The sequence below is a fragment of the Silurus meridionalis genome, chromosome 3 (genome assembly GCF_014805685.1).
Source record: "Silurus meridionalis isolate SWU-2019-XX chromosome 3, ASM1480568v1, whole genome shotgun sequence".
NCBI classification, from domain to species: Eukaryota; Metazoa; Chordata; class Actinopteri; order Siluriformes; family Siluridae; genus Silurus; species Silurus meridionalis.
In genome coordinates this window covers 13,054,580-13,075,789 of record NC_060886.1, presented here as the reverse complement: position 1 = coordinate 13,075,789, position 21,210 = coordinate 13,054,580, and the positions used below count along the sequence as shown (strand labels likewise).

General features: G+C 37.4%; 1 protein-coding gene across 2 annotated transcripts; it reads right to left on the bottom strand.

The window, feature by feature from the left end:
* Nucleotides 1-635: 635 nt before the first annotated feature.
* Nucleotides 636-13,002, bottom strand: LOC124383055 (cholecystokinin receptor). 2 transcript variants are annotated; one of them, XM_046845423.1, is made up of 5 exons: nucleotides 12,600-13,002; nucleotides 4,684-4,932; nucleotides 3,529-3,790; nucleotides 2,162-2,289; nucleotides 636-1,472 (listed from the first exon to the last, which is right to left on the bottom strand). In XM_046845423.1, the coding sequence occupies exons 1-5, from the start codon at nucleotides 12,838-12,840 to the stop codon at nucleotides 943-945; spliced, it is 1,410 nt and encodes a 469-aa protein (XP_046701379.1). In that variant the 5' UTR covers nucleotides 12,841-13,002; the 3' UTR covers nucleotides 636-942. The 2 variants fall into 2 exon arrangements, with proteins under 2 accessions (XP_046701379.1, XP_046701380.1); XM_046845424.1 differs by lacking the exon at nucleotides 12,600-13,002 and adding an exon at nucleotides 9,854-9,955.
* Nucleotides 13,003-21,210: the final 8,208 nt, after the last annotated feature.

Here is a 21,210-nt window from a genome sequence, read left to right as displayed (position 1 = left end):
CTTAATATTTGCAAACCAGGAAGTGCATTGTCAAAACAATTTGTACAAGCAGCACAAAACACTGGATTTCTTGCAAAAGCCTGTGCTTTTCTCAAAATCCTCAGTTCTTCTCTCTAAAGTAAGCATTTGTTTCAATGAACATCTCATTCTCATCAGAATGAAAAGTCCCTTTGTCATTGTTCACAAACAAAATCATCAAAATGTTTAGTCATGTTGTCAGATAGATTGGATTTCTTGCAAAATATTTTACTTCTATGAATTTCAGCAGCCCAAATTCATTTATTTGATTGCATATTTTATTTATATTGATTGCAAGAGACCAGATAGGATTCACACTTTTACTGTACTCAAGTGTTCGTTTGTTTTTATTAGTTTAAATTTTTAAAAATTTAATAGAACTTTTACGTGAAAGATGTTGACAACTGGTTTAAACATTTTGCATCCAATGACTTATACAAGGAACCGATACTGAGATGTTTTGGGGTTAAAACTATTCAAGTGAAACCAGTATAATATATTTTGATCAACATGAACATAAACAACGGATAATGTAGGAAACATCAGACAATTCTACACAATCAAATAAATGAATGTACAAAAGCATTCACAATTTGATCAAAGCAACAAGTAATGTTTTTATGATGAGCACAAATGACTAAATAATGTGAAGGTTGAACAAGTAGTTTTGAGAATTTAATTTCTGATCTGAGAAACGCTCCAAAGCAACTAAGAAAAACTGTAATACTACAGAATTTACTTCACAACGCAGTCCAATGTCAATCACTGCAAAATCAAAACTAGGTATATTCTTCTTGACGCAAAACATTTCTCGATAATCCAAGTCCCTCTTTAGTCCAATCACAAGATCATCCACCGAAGTCTTGTCTCCATCCATCTTAAGTATCAATGTAAGCTCAAAGCATCCCTCTCTTCTTTTGGATATTAGCATGGCCCCATAGTGCTGATGGTGGTGTAGTTAAACTTAGACACAGATGCCCCAGTGGCAGTGGCATCATCATCTCCCTCATTGATGCTCCGTGGGTGGCATGATCTGCAGCAGTAGGAGAAGGTGGTTATCAGAGCTTTGCGGAAGCGCTTGTTCATGAAGCAGTAGATGATGGGATTAACACAGGCTGAAGTGTAGGAGAGAAGGTGAATAAATGAGATTGGGGCTCCTGAGAGAACTCTTTGGGCAGAAGGTGGATGAAAGGCCTTCCAGGTATTAACAGAATACAGGGGCATCCAGCAGATGAAGAACATGGTCACAATGACAATCAGCATGCGGATCACATGTCTTTTGGCCAAGAGCTTGGTCGCAGAGGTGTTGCTACGAGGACGGTCCACCTTCGCAGAGGTAGCCAGACTGACGGTAGACATCTCCATGGAGTTGGGTTGGGTCAGTACCTGAATGTAGCAGCCATCACCATGATCAATGCCAGATGAGAAGGTAGCACTTGCACCATTCCTCGTTTCTGGGAGGAAACACTAAGGCATTATATCTTGTTTTGCAAAACATACAGCTGACTACAAGGAATCAATAGTAAAGATCATCTTTGTAATTCAGGCACTATTTTTCTGTACCAGAAAGCAAGTTATAAGGTTTCAGTCTAGCACAGCAAGTTATTTTGTGCTTTTAGTGACTCAAATAGAAGATTCACAAAGTTCATAATAACCGTGGATAATCCAAATCCGAAAGTCCCATCCATACTCAAGAAGTACTACCAATAAATATGTCAAGAAAACTTCATTCAGGGAATCCACTTAGAGTGATTGCCAATTGAGCACTAATAATTAAGCCAGGCTATGGTTGAGCAATTTTAGAAGATAGACTAAATGAGTCTGAAGGAAATAGAGTTTTATTTAAAACCTCAACTGAACTCAACTGATTTAACTAATTTACAGCAAACACAATCTAATCATAACAGCAGCTGCTAATGGTGCCACAGTTAAATAATATTAAGGACAAAAGTTATGAAAAAAAGTTTAATTGCATTACTACTGTAATACTTCAATTTTAAACATGCCCATTTACATACAGTATGTGTGACCAAATCTATCTGTGCAGTACACTGGGTAAAATGTACCACAAGTCTAAATAGTGTTTAAAAAGCTTTTCAAAGCTGATTTTCAAAAATGTTTTTGTTTTCAAAAATGTCCTTACCACTGTGGCTTTTCTTCTGCTCTAGCTCGAACTGCATTCCACAGTAGAGCTCCCGAGAGATGAGTCCATAAGCAATGATCATCACTACTCCAGGTATAATGAAAAGAATCAACAGCAACAGGATATACCTGGAGGAGGAAAGAGGAAAGAATATAAACTATGGTGTACCATTGGTGGATCTATTAACAATTACATCTAAAATGTGAACTTGAATTCTCTTGTTAAACTTTTATTCAACCAAAAATGCAGAAGAATCTTGATGATAAATGACTATTTATAGGCATTTTTTTATACCCCAGTGTAAGTTTGGGTTACATTCTTAATTCTCTGCTGAGAAATATACAGCGAATGCTATAATGCCTTAGAGACACTATATACTCCACTATCTCAGCACATTTCAGAATGGCAGTGGACTATATGGTGGAAACAATGGATGAAGTATGTTTAGTTTCACTTGCATTTTTCTGTATCTTTTGAAAATTAACAAACAAAGGGATACAAATATTTACAACTAAAAATCTAAATCTGGGAGTAACAGTAACACACACACACACACACACACACACACACACACACACACACACACACACACACACACAATAATACAATTCTGCAAATGGTGTTTTGCTCATGGTCCTGGATACTGTATTCATATATGTGTCAATATGTCAGGTCTTGGAATATTTTGGAGAAAAACCTCTTTCTGATGAAAGCCTAAAGCCCTATCATCTTCTGCCAAGAATTGTCTGGTCTATTTTCAGTCAAAGAGGCACACATATAAAACTTGCAGGACACTAAAACATTTGGATCCAGCCCTAAACTCATTGAAAACATATGGAGCAAGCTGAAGTACAAAATACGGAAATACACTGCATGGCCTCAGATCCTTTATGGTTAATTTATTCTTTAGTTAACTAAATTGTTAAGTATTTTAAACACGGACGGACGGAGGGACTACTGCTAACAATAATTAGCATGCTAACACTTGTTGAAATGTGCAAGACAAGATGGGTACTAAGTTCTTTGTTTACAGTGTCTGGAAAATAGGGACAGGCTCAGGGATTAAATAAAATAAATCATATGTTGTTAAACACTGCTAGACACTAATTAAATATTCATTTTTTTTCATATTTCGTATTTTCAAATTTTGACTAATGTTACTAAAACTATTTCAAATTTCAACTATGAGATTTCTGGAAAGCCTGATTTTAATGACTTTCTCCCTTCCAAGTGATTTACTGTTAATGATTCCTTTCTAAATTCAGATTTCATTGCAAAATTCATGATCAACTCTAATCAATCTTGAATATCATGCAAAGTATTTCATTTGTTTTAATGAAATGCATTGAAGTCCTGAAATGACTCACCAAGCCTGCTTAACCTGGTCCTTGGGCCAATCATGGCGGCACATGCGTATGGTGATGTTGTTGGTTTTGGGGTAGCTAACAAGTGAAGAGAAGATTGGGTATGGGGTCATGATGAGGAAGGACAGAGCCCAAGTCATTGCTATGACCTTGTATGCATGGGAACGTGTTTGCCAGGCCCTGGACTTCAGAGGATTACAGATCGCACTGTATCTCTCGATCGCAATGGCCACAAGACTGAAGGTGGATATGCTAACGGAAATTCCTGTGTGGAGACAGCAATGCAGATTAACATTTCGAAAAGAAAGCACATCATTTGCATGGCCTTGGGGATACTTGGATGTTGGATTCACTGAGGACTAATTCACACTAGCACACAATCACACTGACACATTAGATCGCATGTAGTTTAATATCAAATAATTGTTAAATAAGTCTAATTAGGTCACGTCTGTCATTTAGTTTAGCATTTTATGAGCATTAGCTTTTACATAGAATTTAATGAGCAGATTAGCCTGAGGAATTGAAAGAGTCAAGACACTAAGGCAGACATTTCACATGCAATGCTATCAGTATTTTACAATTCTTTCAATATGCTCTGATTTACAGAGCAGTTACCCTAGAGGCTTTTACTCAGATCTACCCTTTGCACCTGACCACATTAATCTGTTTTATAGATTCCTTTTCCTGTCCTTTCACTGAAAAATAAAGTGTGTGTGTGTGTGTGTGTGTGTGTGTGTGTGTGTGTGTGTGTGTGTGTGTGTGTGTGTGTGAGAGAGAGAGAGAGAGAGAGAGAGAGAATGAAATATGCTGTGTACATCTCTGAGCATACAAAGATATAAGTTGGACAGATACCAACTAATTTAATCCCTTATTCATTTTATTTTGAATGAGACCACCCAGGAATGTATCAATGGGATGGGTTTCTTCACTTAGTGGCATGCATGCTTCAAAATGAATTCAGCATGTAATGTAATTGTTTTTCCTGACTGTTTCTAAATGCATATCTTTGTTTTTAATTGATATGGAATTTTTTAAAATGAATAAATCTATAATAATTTGTACTGCTAAGGACATGCTTACAAAACTAATCTTTGCATATTTCTTTATGGTTGCTTTTTTTAATATATGAGTGACTGTGAAAATCAGAATATCTACCCATTAGATAGGCCACAATCTTGCACATGGCACCACCAAAAATAAAGTCCTCCAGTAGATTCGGGATAAATGTGAAGGGCATGCAAAACACAGCCATCATCAGGTCACTGACAGCCAGAGAGAGGAGGAAGGAGTTGGTGACTGTCCGCATTCGCTTATTCACCACCAAAACCACAATGATGAGCAGGTTGCCAAAAACACTGAGCAGGAATATCAGAGAGTACAGCAGTATCCGCACTGAATCCATTTCTGAAATAAATGAAATGGCAATATTACTGTAAGTTTGCAAATTGACCAGGTACCCCTACTGAGTAACAAAAAAAAATTACATGGATGCCAACAAATGCTCTCTTCTTAAAGGTGATTAATGTTGTTTTTTTACATTATGTTCCTCCTTCATGCAGGACTTTCTACTTCCTGAACATCATTTTAAAATCAATAAAGGCAGGTTAAAGCCAGAAGCTTTCAGCTCCCAGGACACGGTGTTCTGTTGAGAAATAGCCTGATGCTATCATATAAACATCATCAAATCATATCCTTGTGCATTATAGCATAGCAGCACTTACACAATTTAAAAGTGAGTCATGATATATTTAAGTCAATGAATACCTTTGCTTAAAAATACAAATAAATACCTTTTCTGTTTGGTTTTGACATGTCACCTAATACAAGATAGAAATTTCCCTATGATGAAATGGAAATAGAATACACATTTCATAAGAAATCTGTTGAGCTTTAAGTGTTAGTATTTTCATTATTATAATTTTTATAACATTAGTCTTTTATGTATGCATATACTCCCATGTAACGTTACAGATTTGCAAGATATTATATTAACATTTTTACATTGCTTTTGTTCTGTTAAATGGTGCAAATATTATTCAAGCAGATTGTTTCACACCTGAGCCTTTAACCACCACAATATATGGTGTAACCAAAAGATGTAATGTTATTGACAATTTTATATTGCATTTCAGGGATTTTTTTCTCTGTATACAAAGTACTGCTTAATTAGATCTTAGGCAACATAGCGAGTGGCATAATGATTCATTTCCCCTCCACTTGTTAATCCCAGTGTAATTAGCTTTGATGTATGAGAAACTGCAACTGCTAATTAGTAGGTGTGGGAGGAGCTACCACTCTAAATTACTAAGACAAGATACCAAAAGACATGATGCTAAACATAAGGTTTTAGCAGTGTCAAGCTGAGGATAAATATTTAAAAGGAATAAACGCAAAAACTGTATTTTGCAAGACTGAAGTAAGATTCATATAAGATAATGAGTTATACTTGTAGAGAGTGGTCTCTAATCAAGAAATACGATGGAATGGCTAAGATTTAATAATTAATAATTGCACTGAAAATGAATTTCCACTATTAGAGTTAAACAATTCATTATATAGTAATATTAGTATTTTAATTATTATTACTATATTCTAATTGGAAATAAGCTTTTGTGTAAATTGTACTTTGATTGTAAAATGTGTGCCTAGTCTATTTAATTTTAGTTTCTCCATGCTTTAATCAATGGCAACATTGTTTATAGCAATATTCCTTATAACTATGTATCTGCCAAGGCTGCATTAATCAGTTAGTGGGAAGGATTATGGGATATGACTGAGTCTGTCTTGAATATTCCTAATTGAATTATTGCAATTAATTCATGACAGATTCAACAGACATTCTTTGATGCATCTGCTTAAAAATGACTCAGTCTGGGGTTATTGCCTTAGTATTGTATTTCCCCTTATGTATGTATAGCTGAAATATTTTTTAGTAACTGGTGTGCATTGCTATCATATGCAAGGGTTTGGGTAAAAACAATTCAATCTAATGCATTTAATTAATTAATTTGTAACAGATGTAATAAATTATCTTGTGTCTTATTAAGAACAACATAATATCATGAGGTTTCAGCATTTTTCTCTTTAAGTCAGAATACCCTTACTGACAACAATTATGACAAGAACAATGTTCTTCTAAAAAAAAATATTTACTCTGTGACTTTGCTTTGAGATCTTATTCCAGATCCCTATGTTGAGCACTTGTTTATTTATAATTATGTCCTTTTGCTGCTATATACAGTATAGTATATATATATATATTAAATGTACAGGCTGTATTAAAAGCAAAGTAGTGTTTAGGAAAATGTTCCTTTGTTAATTTTGAATCAAAGTAAATAACTATAGTTAAATACTTGTTTAACTAACCGACATTCTACATAATAGTTTTGGTTGTACATTTAATTTTCTTGCAGAATGATTAATGGAAGTGAAGGGCTACAAAACTCTTGACTTACAAAAATAAAATGTTCAATTGAAATATAACTCTTTCTGTTCAGATTAGTTTTGCTTCTGTTACTTTTATCATCCAAAAAATATGTGGGCAGGTTTTCAGCTTTGACAGGTACATATAGGAATTTCAAGCTATATAATTTAGTTGCAGCTTTAAGGAAATAAAGAGATAGATAGCCTATGCTTCTTCTTATTGAACTATAGCATTTCAAATTCAGTTCTTTTGCTCAGGAGGCTCCCTGAACATATTATCTTTACGCTCTTGAGATCAATAAGGATTATTTTTTGATCCAAAAAACCTGCATTGCCTCTCTAAGTTAATACCAGTAATATGGAGAGTAATTTCAGATTTTAAACACTCACACGTGTACCATCTGCTTTCTCTCCTCTGAAATAATACCAAGTCAGCAACACAGACAAGAACATAACATAATTTTAAATGATAAATTACAAAGTACAAAAACAGGCAGAGTATTTGTAAATAATGTTTAGTTAAGGAAATTTTAGTTTTTAATTAAGTTCAAGAACAACTGTACTGCGGTTATAAAACTGAGTTGAAATCACAATTTGCAGTCTATTTTCTTCAATTCTCTCAAGGTCTTTTTACAATGCCTTGGGAAAAAGTTAACATGATAACCTTCTCGAGTGTGTAAAGAAGTATGAGTTAGTACATAAATATTTAACCTTTGCATTTTTGTTTACACATGGAAGCAATCACATATGTAATTATAATTATGTAATTATGAGATACCTAAATAAGCTCATTATCTGGGATATATTCGCTCATGACACTATCATAATGATTCAGATCAACCTACATGGTCATTGTGCTTATTTGCATAACGCCTGTCGTCTACAAACTCTTTGGTTAACATTTATAATTACTTTAAAATCAATCCAATGAAAGAAGAACAAAGAACTGCAATGCTTACAGAAGAATCTTGTTAGTTGGTGTCCACAGGGTGGTTAAATGTTTACTATGTAATTAAAGTAATTAGCCATATTTTAATAAAATACAGACATGATAGCAGCATGAGTGAATAAATGTACCCCATTAAAATATTTGTATGCATGCAACCCCCTGCTATGACTGTTAAATATGCAGACAACTGCTGGTTAATATAAGTGAATATAAATAGATTAAATAAAAAAAAAAAAATGAAAAAAAAAAAAAACACTTGCAACTGTATTTTTTTATTAGTATTTAAACCTGTTAATCTTATATATTCTCCCATATAGAATATTCTGAGAATTTTCGGTAGAGATTGAGATGGTCAATAATTTATTAACACTGATTTGGATTTAGTATGTTTGCAATGATTTTTTTTTGTTTTATCCACACTCAGTTATTATACTGCATCTAGAAGCATCAGAAGACATTAATGTTAATACTCAACTGCCCCAGACTTTGAATTATGGTGCTCATTGTACTAAATGGTATTTACATAATGTATTATTCAATTACATTTTATTTGTATAGCACTTTTAACAATGGACATTGACACGAGGCAGAAATAAATAGCTTGAAAATTAAACATTTTAATTAATTAAGTTATGGTGGCCTTGACCAAAAATCCTTGACAAGGAACCCGACTCAGAGGGATGATCATCTGGGTGACACCAGATATTCATTTATAATGATTTGATCATGTCATTTCTTTTGTTATAATTTTAGCATTTATTCTATTTTGATCTAATTATTAATTGTTCACTGGTGGAGACTTGAGAGCAAAAACTGTTTACAGCAATTGTAGCACAAGACTTTTCTAAAAAAACATATTAATTGCACTCTAAAGCCATTTTAGCATGTGGTACCATCCACAATAATCTCATGTAATCAAATCTATTGACGGATGGAAAAAATAAAGCCTGTTTACCATTGTGTAACGTACTTAGAATTTAAGAAAATGTATATATTGAGGTTTCATTGTTTTGTGTATTTTATTTTTAAACTCATATAATGTTAAAATGGGTCTGTTGTTGTACTTCAATAATATATTGTGCCATGATGATGTCTCATAATTAGCCAATGAGGACTTTCTCAATATATACATTTTCCTAAATTCTAAACATGTTACAAATATAATAAAAAAAAAAATACAATATGAGCAACATATCAACCAGACGGTTGTACAAAATATCTACTTGAAAATGTTTTTTACAAAGCAGTAATAACCAAGGAGCCTATAGAAATCCATAATGGATTTTGTTTGTGTGGTTTGGCAATGTGTTGACAAATGCTCATGCAAAAAAGCCATCTGACACACTGACAAAAAATGAGATTATTACAACGCCATATGTAGCTTCCATGCAAATTTTTTACATTAACATTTAATCAAGTAAATCATTGTATCTCTTTTTAATACGACTAGGTGCTGTTTCAACAAGTAATTAAGCATTCATAGTAGACTGTACCAACAAATACAATTATCTTGAGATATTTATATATAGATTTATATTGTTTGTGACTCGGAAACAAAAATGAGTGTGCTTACAGTCCCATGATCTAAAAGCGCTGGCATAATACACCAGTCATGGCATTATTTGGAAAAAACACTTCACTATGCTGAAAAAAAAAACTAAACAGTACATTTAGCCGTTACAGCTTTAATCAGACCCATTGTGAGCTGTGGTTATATGGTTAGGTACATATAGGTTCTTAGCTTTTTTCAAACACTATATATATATATATATATATATATATATATATATATATATATATATATATATATATATATATATATATAAAGAAAATTGTATGACCTGTAACTAAGTAATTAGCCTGGCAGCTAATCAGAAATTCGTACCTAGCCTTTTGGATTTACTTCCAACATTTTCACTTTCAGCATGTAACCAATGTTATTATTTGACTTACCTGCTTTTTGAAAGCACATGCACAGAGGATGTTCTGTGTATTTAATTACCAGCATTCTGAAACACAGTTCTCCATTACTGCATTATATCCAGGCCATTTGATCAGCAAGCTTAACTGCACCCATTTGTTTTTTCCTGAATGTTCTTCCCCCTGATTCCATTCAGCCCCTATTCTCCACAGCAGCTGTGTGTCTGACCATGGCAAAGCTCCACACTGATTGTTGTCAGGTTTAAGACACTGCATTAATGTAGACTGCCTTATTTTATTGAGTGATGTTTTATTTTCCATTGTGAAGCATTCAACAATTTTCTTGATTCAAATTAAAATCTAAAAGCACTCAGGTGTTATTTTCCATTTGATATATCCAGTTCTAATTAATATGTAAAAACAAAAAGCATTCTGAGAATACAACTTTCCAATATTAGAAATTTGTGTTTTAATGCTGTTGATAATTAAAAACTAATTATCTTTTTGCAGCACTGTCATTCAATTCAGGCCAGTTCTTGTTGTCAAATTGTCTTTAATTCTTTAAGGTTTTTAGGATCCCACTGGTGGAAGTCACAAAAAGAACATTTAAAAAAAAATTAGATTTCTACTTAAAATCGACTTCTTGAAATCTTTGGGTGTGCGTTGTTGGGTGTGGGGCTATCATCATGTCAAAACATTTTCTCCCCAGATTCAGTTACTTGGCTGATCAGATTAAATTTCTTTCTAATATGTCTTGAATGCACCATTCATGTTTCTTTCAATATAGTGTAATGTCCCAGTGCCTTTTACAGTAAAGCAGCCGTTGGATGCAGCAGTTGGATGCTACCAACTGCTGATTTCTTTTTTAGCACATGACATTTACATCATTCATAGCTTATTGTTCTCTGTGTAAATATTGTTTCTGCTGTTCCCAGGTCATCCTACAACTGTTTCAGATTGACTGCTAGCTTCTCTCTTACATTCCTTATGATCAGTGTTGCAAGGCACACAATTATATATGATTCTATGACCTTTCCACTTATTAAACCATTTATATTCACAGGGATGTGTGAAGTCTTTGCTATGTCCCTGTAGCTCTTTCCATTGGAGTAATGCTCAATAAACCCTAAGAAATATATATATATATATATATATACTAATAGTATAAATATAGTATACTGTAAATAACATAATATATGAAAATTAACAAAATGTAAAATTATGATAAACCATATGTCCAGAATTATTTCCTGTTATTAAAGAGTATAAAGAGATTTTCAACAAATCTAAGCATTTTCACTTCTCCCTGACTGCCCATATGACTGCATCATAGACCTGCATAGAGCAATCTTATGGAGTACAAAATGCTTGTCGATATGCTTCTTTATCCAAACCTTCCCCAACCTTCCCCATAACTGCACCTGGTAATGATTTTCTCACCTTTTTGTTCTGACTGACATTCTGATTCTGACTTATTTCTGTATAGTTTATGATTTTACTATTTAACCAATTATTTAAAAAATCAGTCCTATGGATATGGTAAAAAACATAATCCTTCTACCTAGTCTATGGCTATTCCAGAACATCTGATCTTATATTTACCAGAGTGCATCCAAAGCTGTTTGCTGGAACTCTGAATGTGAGTTGAGAATAAACCCTGGATGTTCAGCTGTTCATTTTCTTTTGGCAGAAAAATCATGTTGCCCGGAAATTAGTGCAGCAGTTTTCAAGATTTCCACCTGTGGGTTTTTCCCCCAGAAAATGATTGCTCTACCCTGCTGGTTTCCATCACAGTGCTGAAAATGTCTTCCTCCCTATTATCACCATTCTAATAACCCAGAAATGGAAATCTCTATATATGTCTTGTATGGAATCAGTGGATTTCAGCACAAATGGCAGTCGATAATAAGCATGTCTCATGACACCAGGTTCTGATTAATTGTCGCGTCGGCTGATTGCTAAATGAACATCCAGTGTGTGTTTATCTAGGTAGTTGTGCATGAACCTGTGTGGATAATTGAACCTTTTCTGATTAGCCTCTTCATGTCTTACACTCTAAATATAGCTTGGTGCAAAATATTCTGAAGACAGCAACAGACAAGAAGAACAAATCCTGATAATCACACAGAATCATTTTTCTGTTTGCTGAATAACCCTAGGTAAAATACAGACCTTTTTTATCAATTATTTCGACTGTATAATTTGATCCAAAGATTAGACTAATGAAACAGTATTACAAAAGCATATCAGCACTGATAAATAATATTTATTAAAACACTTATGATGTCATAACAAAGGCATCCATTGCTATAAAGTCCTTTCAAGTTCGCTTCGGGACTAGAATACTTCAAGGGAAAAAGAACTCCGTAGTTTTGGTCTATTTGTCCAGTATCCAGCCAGCCCCTGATCATCTGCCATTTCAGACGTTCAATACATTGCATTACACAGAGACAGTGCTTTCACAAAGCTTAGAAGCCTGTGAATAATTTAAACTGCTCTACCTGTGCTCTGTGTTTATAAGAAAAACTCGGGAACATCCAGCAAGTGTTCAGGACGATGATAAACGTTTTTCTTTACTTATTATTAAATAGGGAATTAGTATATATATATATATATATATATATATATATATATATATATATATATATATATATACACACACACACACACACACACACACACACACACACACACACACACACACACACACACACACACAAAATATTATATTATACAATCAATATATTAAAGTCTTTATAAGGTGCATCACTGAGCTTACCTTTAGGTCGTGCAGGTTTCTCTTTGGGAATAAAGTGCTCTTCATCACAGGTGTACTTACTGTCGTTTAGGTCCAGACTCCCGTTCAAAAATGTGCTGTTCACTGCGCTTAAACACTCCAAGAGCTCCTTTAGGTTTTCTACATCCATGGCACCCTGATTTTTGTGTGTATTGTGTGTTGTGTTCTTAAAAGTTTTCTGTTTAAAAAAAATCCTCCGAAAATACGTTATCAATGCAATCATATAACAATTAATTATGCATGAATAATGTAATCTTCAGCTGACAATAAAACAAATAGTTTTTTATTGTTATTATTAATATTATTCGGCAGCTTGTTTAACTGCAGTTCAGCTGATTCTTGAGTTGCCTGTGTTACTGAAATATCTTGTGGAGTGCACGGCAGATGTGGAACCGCAGTGTGGCATCAGTTCGCAGACACGCGTGGTCGAGACTTACCGACTATGCTGAGTAGAAGGGTACAAAATTAGCATGTTCATTTGCATAGCACAATGTGATTGGCTGAGGAGTGGATAGCGTTGAGTACAGGAAAGTAGAACAACTGCAGAAGTATCTTGAATGGGAACATTAAGAAACGATTTATGATGCAGAAATATGTTAGTTTTATGGAAGCTAGAAAAGCACAAAAAAGCAGATTAAAACATTTTGTTTTAAAGCATCCCAACTAAATAAAAACTATTAGCAGGATGTCAAATAGACTTTTTTTTCCCCATTCCCGGTACTGTATGATATTTGGCAAAAAAAAACAGGGATTCCTTCTATTTAACATGCAAACATAAAAATACAAAGAAACCAAAACACAACAAAATATGAACATGGTAACCTGGGCAAGACCCTGGAGATGCTGCTGAAAACAACCACCACCATGAAAGACAAATGTGAGACAAAGAGTGTGGTGCAAGCTAAGACTGAAATGTGCCAGTTAAGGTGGCAAAGAGTGAGTGATTAGTGATGTGGGATTTGGACATGGTGTAGTAAGTGCTGGGTACGTGGTCCATGGTCCATCATCTTAAGCCCAGTTGCCCAGTACAGTTGCCCAGTACTCTTTTAAGTACCAGACATGTAAGTTATAAGACGAGTTAGCACAATTTTCATGCAAGGTTTCTAAAACCCTATTTTGAAACATGGTTACCACCACTTTTGCATTGCACATTGCAGTGCCAAATGTGTGAATGATGCACCCTGTATTTATTCAATCATTGTTCACACCGAAAATGTGCAAATGAGGTTTATGAACGTAATATGTGAAATGTCAAATTATGAATTGTTAATCCTGGGGAAAGTATAGATTCTGTTTACCTGTCTTAAGACTGACCCAGGTTTATCTATTCCAAATGTAAAAACCTGTTGGTTAATAATCCTGAACAACAGTATGAACATGCCAAGTGCCTTCTGTATGGCAAATATTGTGTATATATGTAAAAGTGACAGATGAAATATGTAGTTATTTTTTGAACAGCAAAGTGATTAAATTAAACGCCTGTGGTTTGCTGACTTGCTTTTTGCAGTTTTACAGTTAAACAACACACTACACCACCACCAACATATTTAATACTTTTCCCAACGATACACAAAATTATTTTAATTTTAGATTAGGATGCAATTGCTCTGCCATCTAGTGTTCCATTTTAAAAGACAGATTATTATAATTTTTTTAAGATAATTTTTACTTTCTTTAAACTGTTTTTACTTTCAAGTTCACCCTTCTCAGTTAAAAATTTTCTCAGTGTCCTCTTGAAATGTATTTTCAGTCAGGTTATAAACAAATATGCTCTTGTATCTTCCGCTCTTTTTGGCCGTTAGTCTGTGGGTGATAGCCAGATGAGAGGTAGATGGTAACACAGAGGAGCTTGAAGAACATTTTCCATACGTGGGACGTGAATTGAGGACCCCAGTCTGACACTATTTCTTCCGGGAGACTGAAATTCTGGAATACGTGGTGAAAGAGTACCTCGACGGTCTCTAGAGCTGTGGGCAGACCTCGGAGGGGGACCAATCTGCAGGCATTGGAGAAGCGATCCACAGCTACAAGGACGCCGGTATTACCGTCGGAGTTAGGCAGATCCGTGATGAAATCGACACCCAGATGGGACCAAGGACGTTGTGGGGTTGGTAGGGGAACCAGTTTTCCCGCTGGTAAGTGGCGTGGTGTTTTAGACATGGCACAAACAAAGCAGCCTCGGATGTATCTAGCTACGTCACCGATCATCCCTGGCCACCAGTAGTGAGATTGGACCATTAAGAGGGTCTGTCTCCTCCCCGGGTGGCTGGAACCTGGGGCCTCATGGATTGACCTCAGACAGTTGTCCCCTTAGGGCATTCCGGGGGGGCCGGTTCTCCACGGGTCTCCATTCAGATCTCCTCCTCTGAATCCCCCACAATGGGTCTGAGGATTAGATAAGGTGGAATGATAGGTTTGGGGGCCGTGGGGTCGTCGGGGCCAAAAATTTGGGACAGGGCATCCGCTTTCCCATTCTTAGAGCCTGGAAGATATGTGATCGTGTAATGAAATTGCCTAAGGAAGGAATAGAGCCCATCTGGCCTGGGTTAAGGTGTTTAGCTTCCCGAAGGTATTGGAGGTTCTTGTGATCGGTGATCACCATGAATGGATGAGCGGCGCCTTCCAACCAATGTCGCCACTTTTTGAGGGCCAGTTTGATAGCCAACAGTTCTCGATTTCCAATGCCATAGTTTTGTTTTGTGGGAGAGAACTTTTTCGAAAAAAGGCGCCTGTCTGTTGGGATAAGGTGGCCCCTGTGGAGAAGGCATCCACTTCCACTATGAAAGGGAGCTGGGGATCTGGGTGTCATAGGAGAGGGGTGGTACTGAACCTTCTTTTGAGCTCAAGGAAGGCTTTTTCGGCCTCTGGGTTCCACACAATTGTTTCGGCCTTTCCCCTCAGGAGTGAGGTGAGCAGGGTGGTGACCAAACTGAAAAAAATTATCTCGCACTCCACAGAGATCTTCGAGCTGTCTGGGACTAGAGGGAGCGGGTAAGGGAGTTGTGCGATTTGGGAATTGAGATTGCGGTAATCAATACATGGCCGGAGACCTTCGACCTTTGGCACCTGGCAGCAGGTTAATGACGCAATCCTAAGGGTGATGAGGGGGTAGACAAGTGGCAGCCTGCTTGCTGAATACATCCATGAATGATCAGTACTTGGGAGGAACCTTCACTTCTTTGTGGGTGTCAGGGCTTTCCACTATTGTTGATGCTAGGGAGTTTTGGGCCAGGCGTGGTTGGGGCAAGTGGTGCAAGCAGTGGTTTTGGCATTAGTGGCTCTACTCTAGAATGTCACACGGGTTCCAGGAGAATCTAGGGGAATGTTGTGAGAGCCAAGGATGCCCAAGAATGATGCTGGCAGTGGAGTTTTCCAAAGACCAAGAACCTGATCTCTTCACGATGGAACAATTCCACTTGGAGGATGACCACAGGAACACAATATTTTACCCAACCATGTTCTAATGGTTTCCCCTGGATCGTCTGGAAGGGCTTCCTAGTCCCTCTCTCACGGGCTAACTGGAGATGCTTTAAACACTCTTGGGAGATGAAATTGCCTGCTGAGCCAGAATCTATAAGGGCCGAAACCAGAAGTGATAGTGTAGGGGTTATGAGCTTGACTGGAAGTTTGGTTAAGAGGGTGATCTCAGAAGTGAAGTCGACTGTACTCACCACTGGGTGCGGAGGTCGGGCAGGACACTGGTAAATGAAGTGAGTGTGATCACCACAATACAGGCAAGCCCCTGCCGTGAGGCAATGCTCTCTCTCCTCGTTAGCCATTGGGACCCGATTTGCATAGGTTCGATTTCTGGGATGGAAGGGACAGTGGGGTGAGACGCCGGTTCCGTCTCCAGGGATTGACACATGGCCAGCCGCTGGGAGATGGGGATGGATCTTTAGATAAACACCTTGAGACACAGCGCGTCATCATAGATCGCCATGGCCAGCTTGATTCAGCCCCTGACCATAGGCGCTAAGAAGCGTTCTTTCATTCCAGCTGCTAGTGGGGGCCAGGGTGCGAAAGTGGAGGCTATATTCTGTGAATGAGGAGGACCCTTGGCACAGACTGAAGAGTTGGTCTGCCATAGTGAGGTTCCCGGTGGCTATGCAGAACACCTCCGTGAAGTGGTTGGTAAAGAGCATATATGAGGTGGTAATGGCACTATTGGCGCTCTAAATAGCTCTCGCCTATGACAGAGCCTTCCCGGTTAACAGTGATATGAGAAATGCCACCTTGAAATGGTTAGTGGGGAACTTGGTAGGCTGCATTTCCATGTATAAGTTGACTTGTAGATGGAAGTCGTTGCACTCGGCTGCTTCGCCGGAATACGAAGCTGGAAGAGCCATCGGGCTGCTGGAGGTGGTTGGTGAACCCCGCTGGTAGAGGCCCGAGCAAAGGCCTCCCTGAGAGTGGTAGCGAGGTCCTTGATGGGATCTGAGATGTTAGATGGTTGGGGATCCATCGAGGTAAGTTTTTTTTTTTTTGATGGTCCGATCTTCTGTCACGGATAGACCAAGCGTCAGAAACAGGGAGTAATACAGAATGTTCTCTATTGTCCACAAATACACACATGAGAGTTTGAGAAGTGAATGAAGCAAAAGGTACACTTAACTGAGTGCTTCTGGTGAAGCGGCGCCACAGAGCAGTAGGTAGTCTGGAATGATCTATGGTAGTAACCTGTAAATCAGACGATGAATGAGGGGAAATGGGGACCTTATAAAGGGGATAGGTAAATGGGGAATGGGTGTAGGTGATTAGTGGGAGTAGGACAGCTGTAGGTGATTAGTAGGAGGGAGAGGCTAAACAAGAGTGCTGAGTGAAAGAGGGAGGTGTGGTTGGTGATTCTCTGACAATAACAGAGAAAGGGTTTGTGCCTGACTTTATATTTGCAAACATGCCACAGAGGAATTCAGAGGGGATGTTACCAATACAAAGAGTGGGCAGAATGTTTCCTGTGTAGTAAAAAGATAATAATGGTTTATACATGGTAGGAACACTGCAGAACACTGATTACTGGGCAGCAGATGGGTGTGTATGATCCAGTGGAGGCTCAGTGGTTTAGATTCTGAGTTAATTATTAGAGCCTTGTCAGTGTAAATCCCAGGACTAGGAGACTGGAGAGCTATTGATGGGCCCTTGAATAATAAACTTTATCTTAGTGTAGTTTTGAATTTGAATTGTATGTATTATGAGTTACAAGTTTCCATAAGTAAATGGTCTTATAAATGTAAAATAAGCAGTTGATTATTAAGCAGAGCCCACAGGACTTTTTTTCTAATGTTTTTCAAATATACAATTTTAGGTACAATCTAAGGAAATCTCAACTTTTCTTTTTTTTTATTTAGAGGAATAAAAGTTGACATAAAACTATAATGTATACTTTACAGCAGTATGTTAGAGCCATTTTAATTTTAGGATTTATCTTAGAATCAGTTATGATAAACATTTTCTATTTAATTTTCTAAAAGGGGGAAATTTATACGAATCTAACCAATCTGTCCTATCTGCTAAAATAACTAAGACAATATCAGAATTAAATTTCCTATAGGCCATGAAATACATTAAAATGCAAGCCATACAGGAACATAACATTTTGAATGCACAAAGTATACTGCTACCTTATAAATTCCAGTCCAATTTCACTATATCTTTTCTTTTTTGATGTAAACAGGTACAACTCATTCAAGAGAACTGCAGCACATTCAGACCCCTGCTTAATAATTAAAGGGTATTGAAAAACCAGGCCATTGAGGCATGTTATTGCTCAAGTGTGCATTGTGTGTGTGTGTGTGTGTGTGTGTGTGTGTGTGTGTGTGTGTGTGTGTGTGTGTGTGTGTGTGTGTGTAAAGCTTGAAAATCATGAATCACTCTGAATTCTGAAGTTCCAATTATTCCAGCTAAATAAAAATGCCTACACACACACACACACACACACACACACACACACACACACACACACACACACACACATTCAGATTTTAATTGACAATGCCCTAGCATAATTTGAACATTAGGGGGCAAAGTGTTTGATCAACTTTTAAAAGTGTAATAATTAGGATATTTTCATTTACTTAAATTTGGACCTTTGCAATAATATTGTCCCTTCTAAATTATATGTTGTTGAGTTGACTAGAAAGAGATCCAATCTGGTCCCCCAAATGAATTTAAAGTCCAAGTTCTTAATTAAAAGTGTTTTGTTGACTGTAACATGCAAAGTATATTCCACAATATATTTGTGTCAGCGTTGAACGAATGGAGGGTGGAGCCAGATAGAATGAGTGGTAAGAAACACCTGTAGCTGATGAGACTAATGAATGCGTTCTGTTTCAGCCTGGCAACACCAATAAAGAGAAGAGAGACACCGGTTTCGGGGAGGGGGAGAGAACCACCAAGATGAACTATGACTGAGCGCAGGTGGTTGGTGGTGAAAGACGAACATAAAGATGGAAAGGCGTCCTGAACCACGAGTGTGTGGGGGAGCCCTGGCATGAGTACTGGAAAGGAAAAGCCTGGGTGAAAACAAAAGTAAAGAAAGCTCGGCTTGGTGAACTTTCTTTCTTTAAACGCGAAAGTTGTAAGTGTGTTACAGTGGTGCCGAAACCCCGTGCAGAACCAGGCAAAGAAGAGTGCTGCAGCCGCCACGGGCGCCAACTGAGTCTTGTTCGGCTAGATGGGACCGGTATCACGGGCACTCCAACATCTGCCACATCTCTATAGGGAAATCCAGATGACAGTATACCCAGGGACAGGCAGCTTTTCTCCCTCTCTCATTTCTAGCAATTTAGGACGGACGGTTTCCTGGCCTGAGTTGGGCATTGGGGTATGTGCCAGCAGTGAGCGAGTGGATGGTGGAGCCGGAACGAGCGGTAAGAAACACTTGATGTGAAACAACTGATGAGATTAATCGGTGCGCTCTGTTTCAGTCCAGCAATAAAGAGGAGTGAGACACCAGCCTCTGGGAGAGAGAGAGCGCCACCAAGCAGAGAAGAGAGGGAGGGGCACTGAATGGTGACTGAGCCAGAGTAAAAACTCTCTGCTTTGTAAACTATTGCCTGTCTTTCTTTTCTTCTAGCTCAGAATAATAATAAAATTTAAATATATATATATATATATATATATATATATATATATATATATATATATATATATATATATATATAAAGTGGGGCAAAAAAGTATTTAGTCAGCCACCAATTGTGCAAGTTCTCCCACTTAAAAAGAAGAGAGAGGCCTGCAATTTTCATCATCGGTACACTTCAACTATGAGAGACAAAATAAGAAAAAAACTCCAGAAAATCACATTGTCTGATTTTTTAAGAATTTATTTGCAAATTATGGTGGAAAATAAGTATTTGGTCACCTACAAAAAAAGCAAGATTTCTGGCTCTCACAGACCTGTAACTTGTGACCTGTATTAATGTCACCTGTTTGAACTCGTTATCAGTATAAAAGACACCTGTCCACAACCTCAAACAGTCAGACTCTAAACTCCACTATGGCCAAGACTAAAAAGCTGTCAAAAGACACCAGAAACAAAATTGTAGACTTGCACCAGACTGGGAAGACTGGATCTGAAATAGGTAAGCAGCTTGGTGTAAAGAAATCAACTGTGGGAGCAATTGTTAGAAAATGGAACACATACAAGATCACTGATAATCTCCTCCGATCTGGGGCTCCACGTAAGATCTCTCCTCGTGGAGTCAAAATCATCACAAGAACGGTGAGCAAAAATCCCAGAACCACATGGGGGACCTAGTGAATGACCTGCAAAAAGCTGGGACCAAAGTAACAAAGGCTACCATCAGTAACACACTACGCCGCCAGGGACGCAAATCCTGCAGTGCCAGACGTGTCCCCCTGCTTAAACCAGAACATGTCCGGGCCTGTCTGAAGTTTGCTAGAAAGCATTTGGATGATCCAGAAGAGGATTAGGAGAATGTCATATGGTCAGATGAGACCAAAATAGAACCTTTTGGTAAAAACTCAACTTGTCGTGTTTGGAGGAAAAAGAATGCTGAGTTGCATCCAAAGAACACCATACCCTACTGTGAAGCATGGGGGTGGAAACATCATGATTTGGGGAAGCAACCAGGATGACTGATCCGTGTAAAGGAAAGAATGAATGGGGCCATGTATCATGAGATTTTGATTGAAAACCTCCTTCCATCAGTAAGGGCATTGAAGATGAAACATGGCTGGGTCTTTCAGCATGACAATGATCCCAAACACACCGCCCAGGCAATGAAGGAGTGGCTTCGTAAGAAGCATTTCAAGGTCCTGGAGTGGCCTAGCCAGTCTCCAGATCTCAACCCCATAGAAAATCTATGAGGGAGTTGAAAATCCGTGTTGCCCAGCGACAGCCCCAAAACATCACTGCTCTAGAGGAGATCTGCATGGAGGAATGGACCAAACTACCAGCAACAGTGTGTAAAAACCTTGTGAAGACAGAAAACATTTGATCTCTGTTATTGCCAACAAAAGGTATATAACAAAGTATTGAGATATACTTTTGTTATTGAACAAATACTTATTTTCCACCATAATCAGCAAATAAATTCTTAAAAAATCAGACAGTGTGATTTTCTGGATTTTT

What these genes read in the sequence shown, in the direction of transcription:
- LOC124383055 (XM_046845423.1), bottom strand. Translation starts at nt 12,840, where the DNA reads ATGATTGCATTGATAACGTATTTTCGGAGGATTTTTTTTAAACAGAAA. An exon ending in GATTGTGGCCTATCTAATGG is followed by an intron (nt 3,791 to 4,683) that starts GTAGATATTCTG and finishes GTCTCCACACAG; the next exon opens with GAATTTCCGTTAGCATATCC. An exon ending in GCAGAAGAAAAGCCACAGTG is followed by an intron (nt 1,473 to 2,161) that starts GTAAGGACATTT and finishes GTTTCCTCCCAG; the next exon opens with AAACGAGGAATGGTGCAAGT.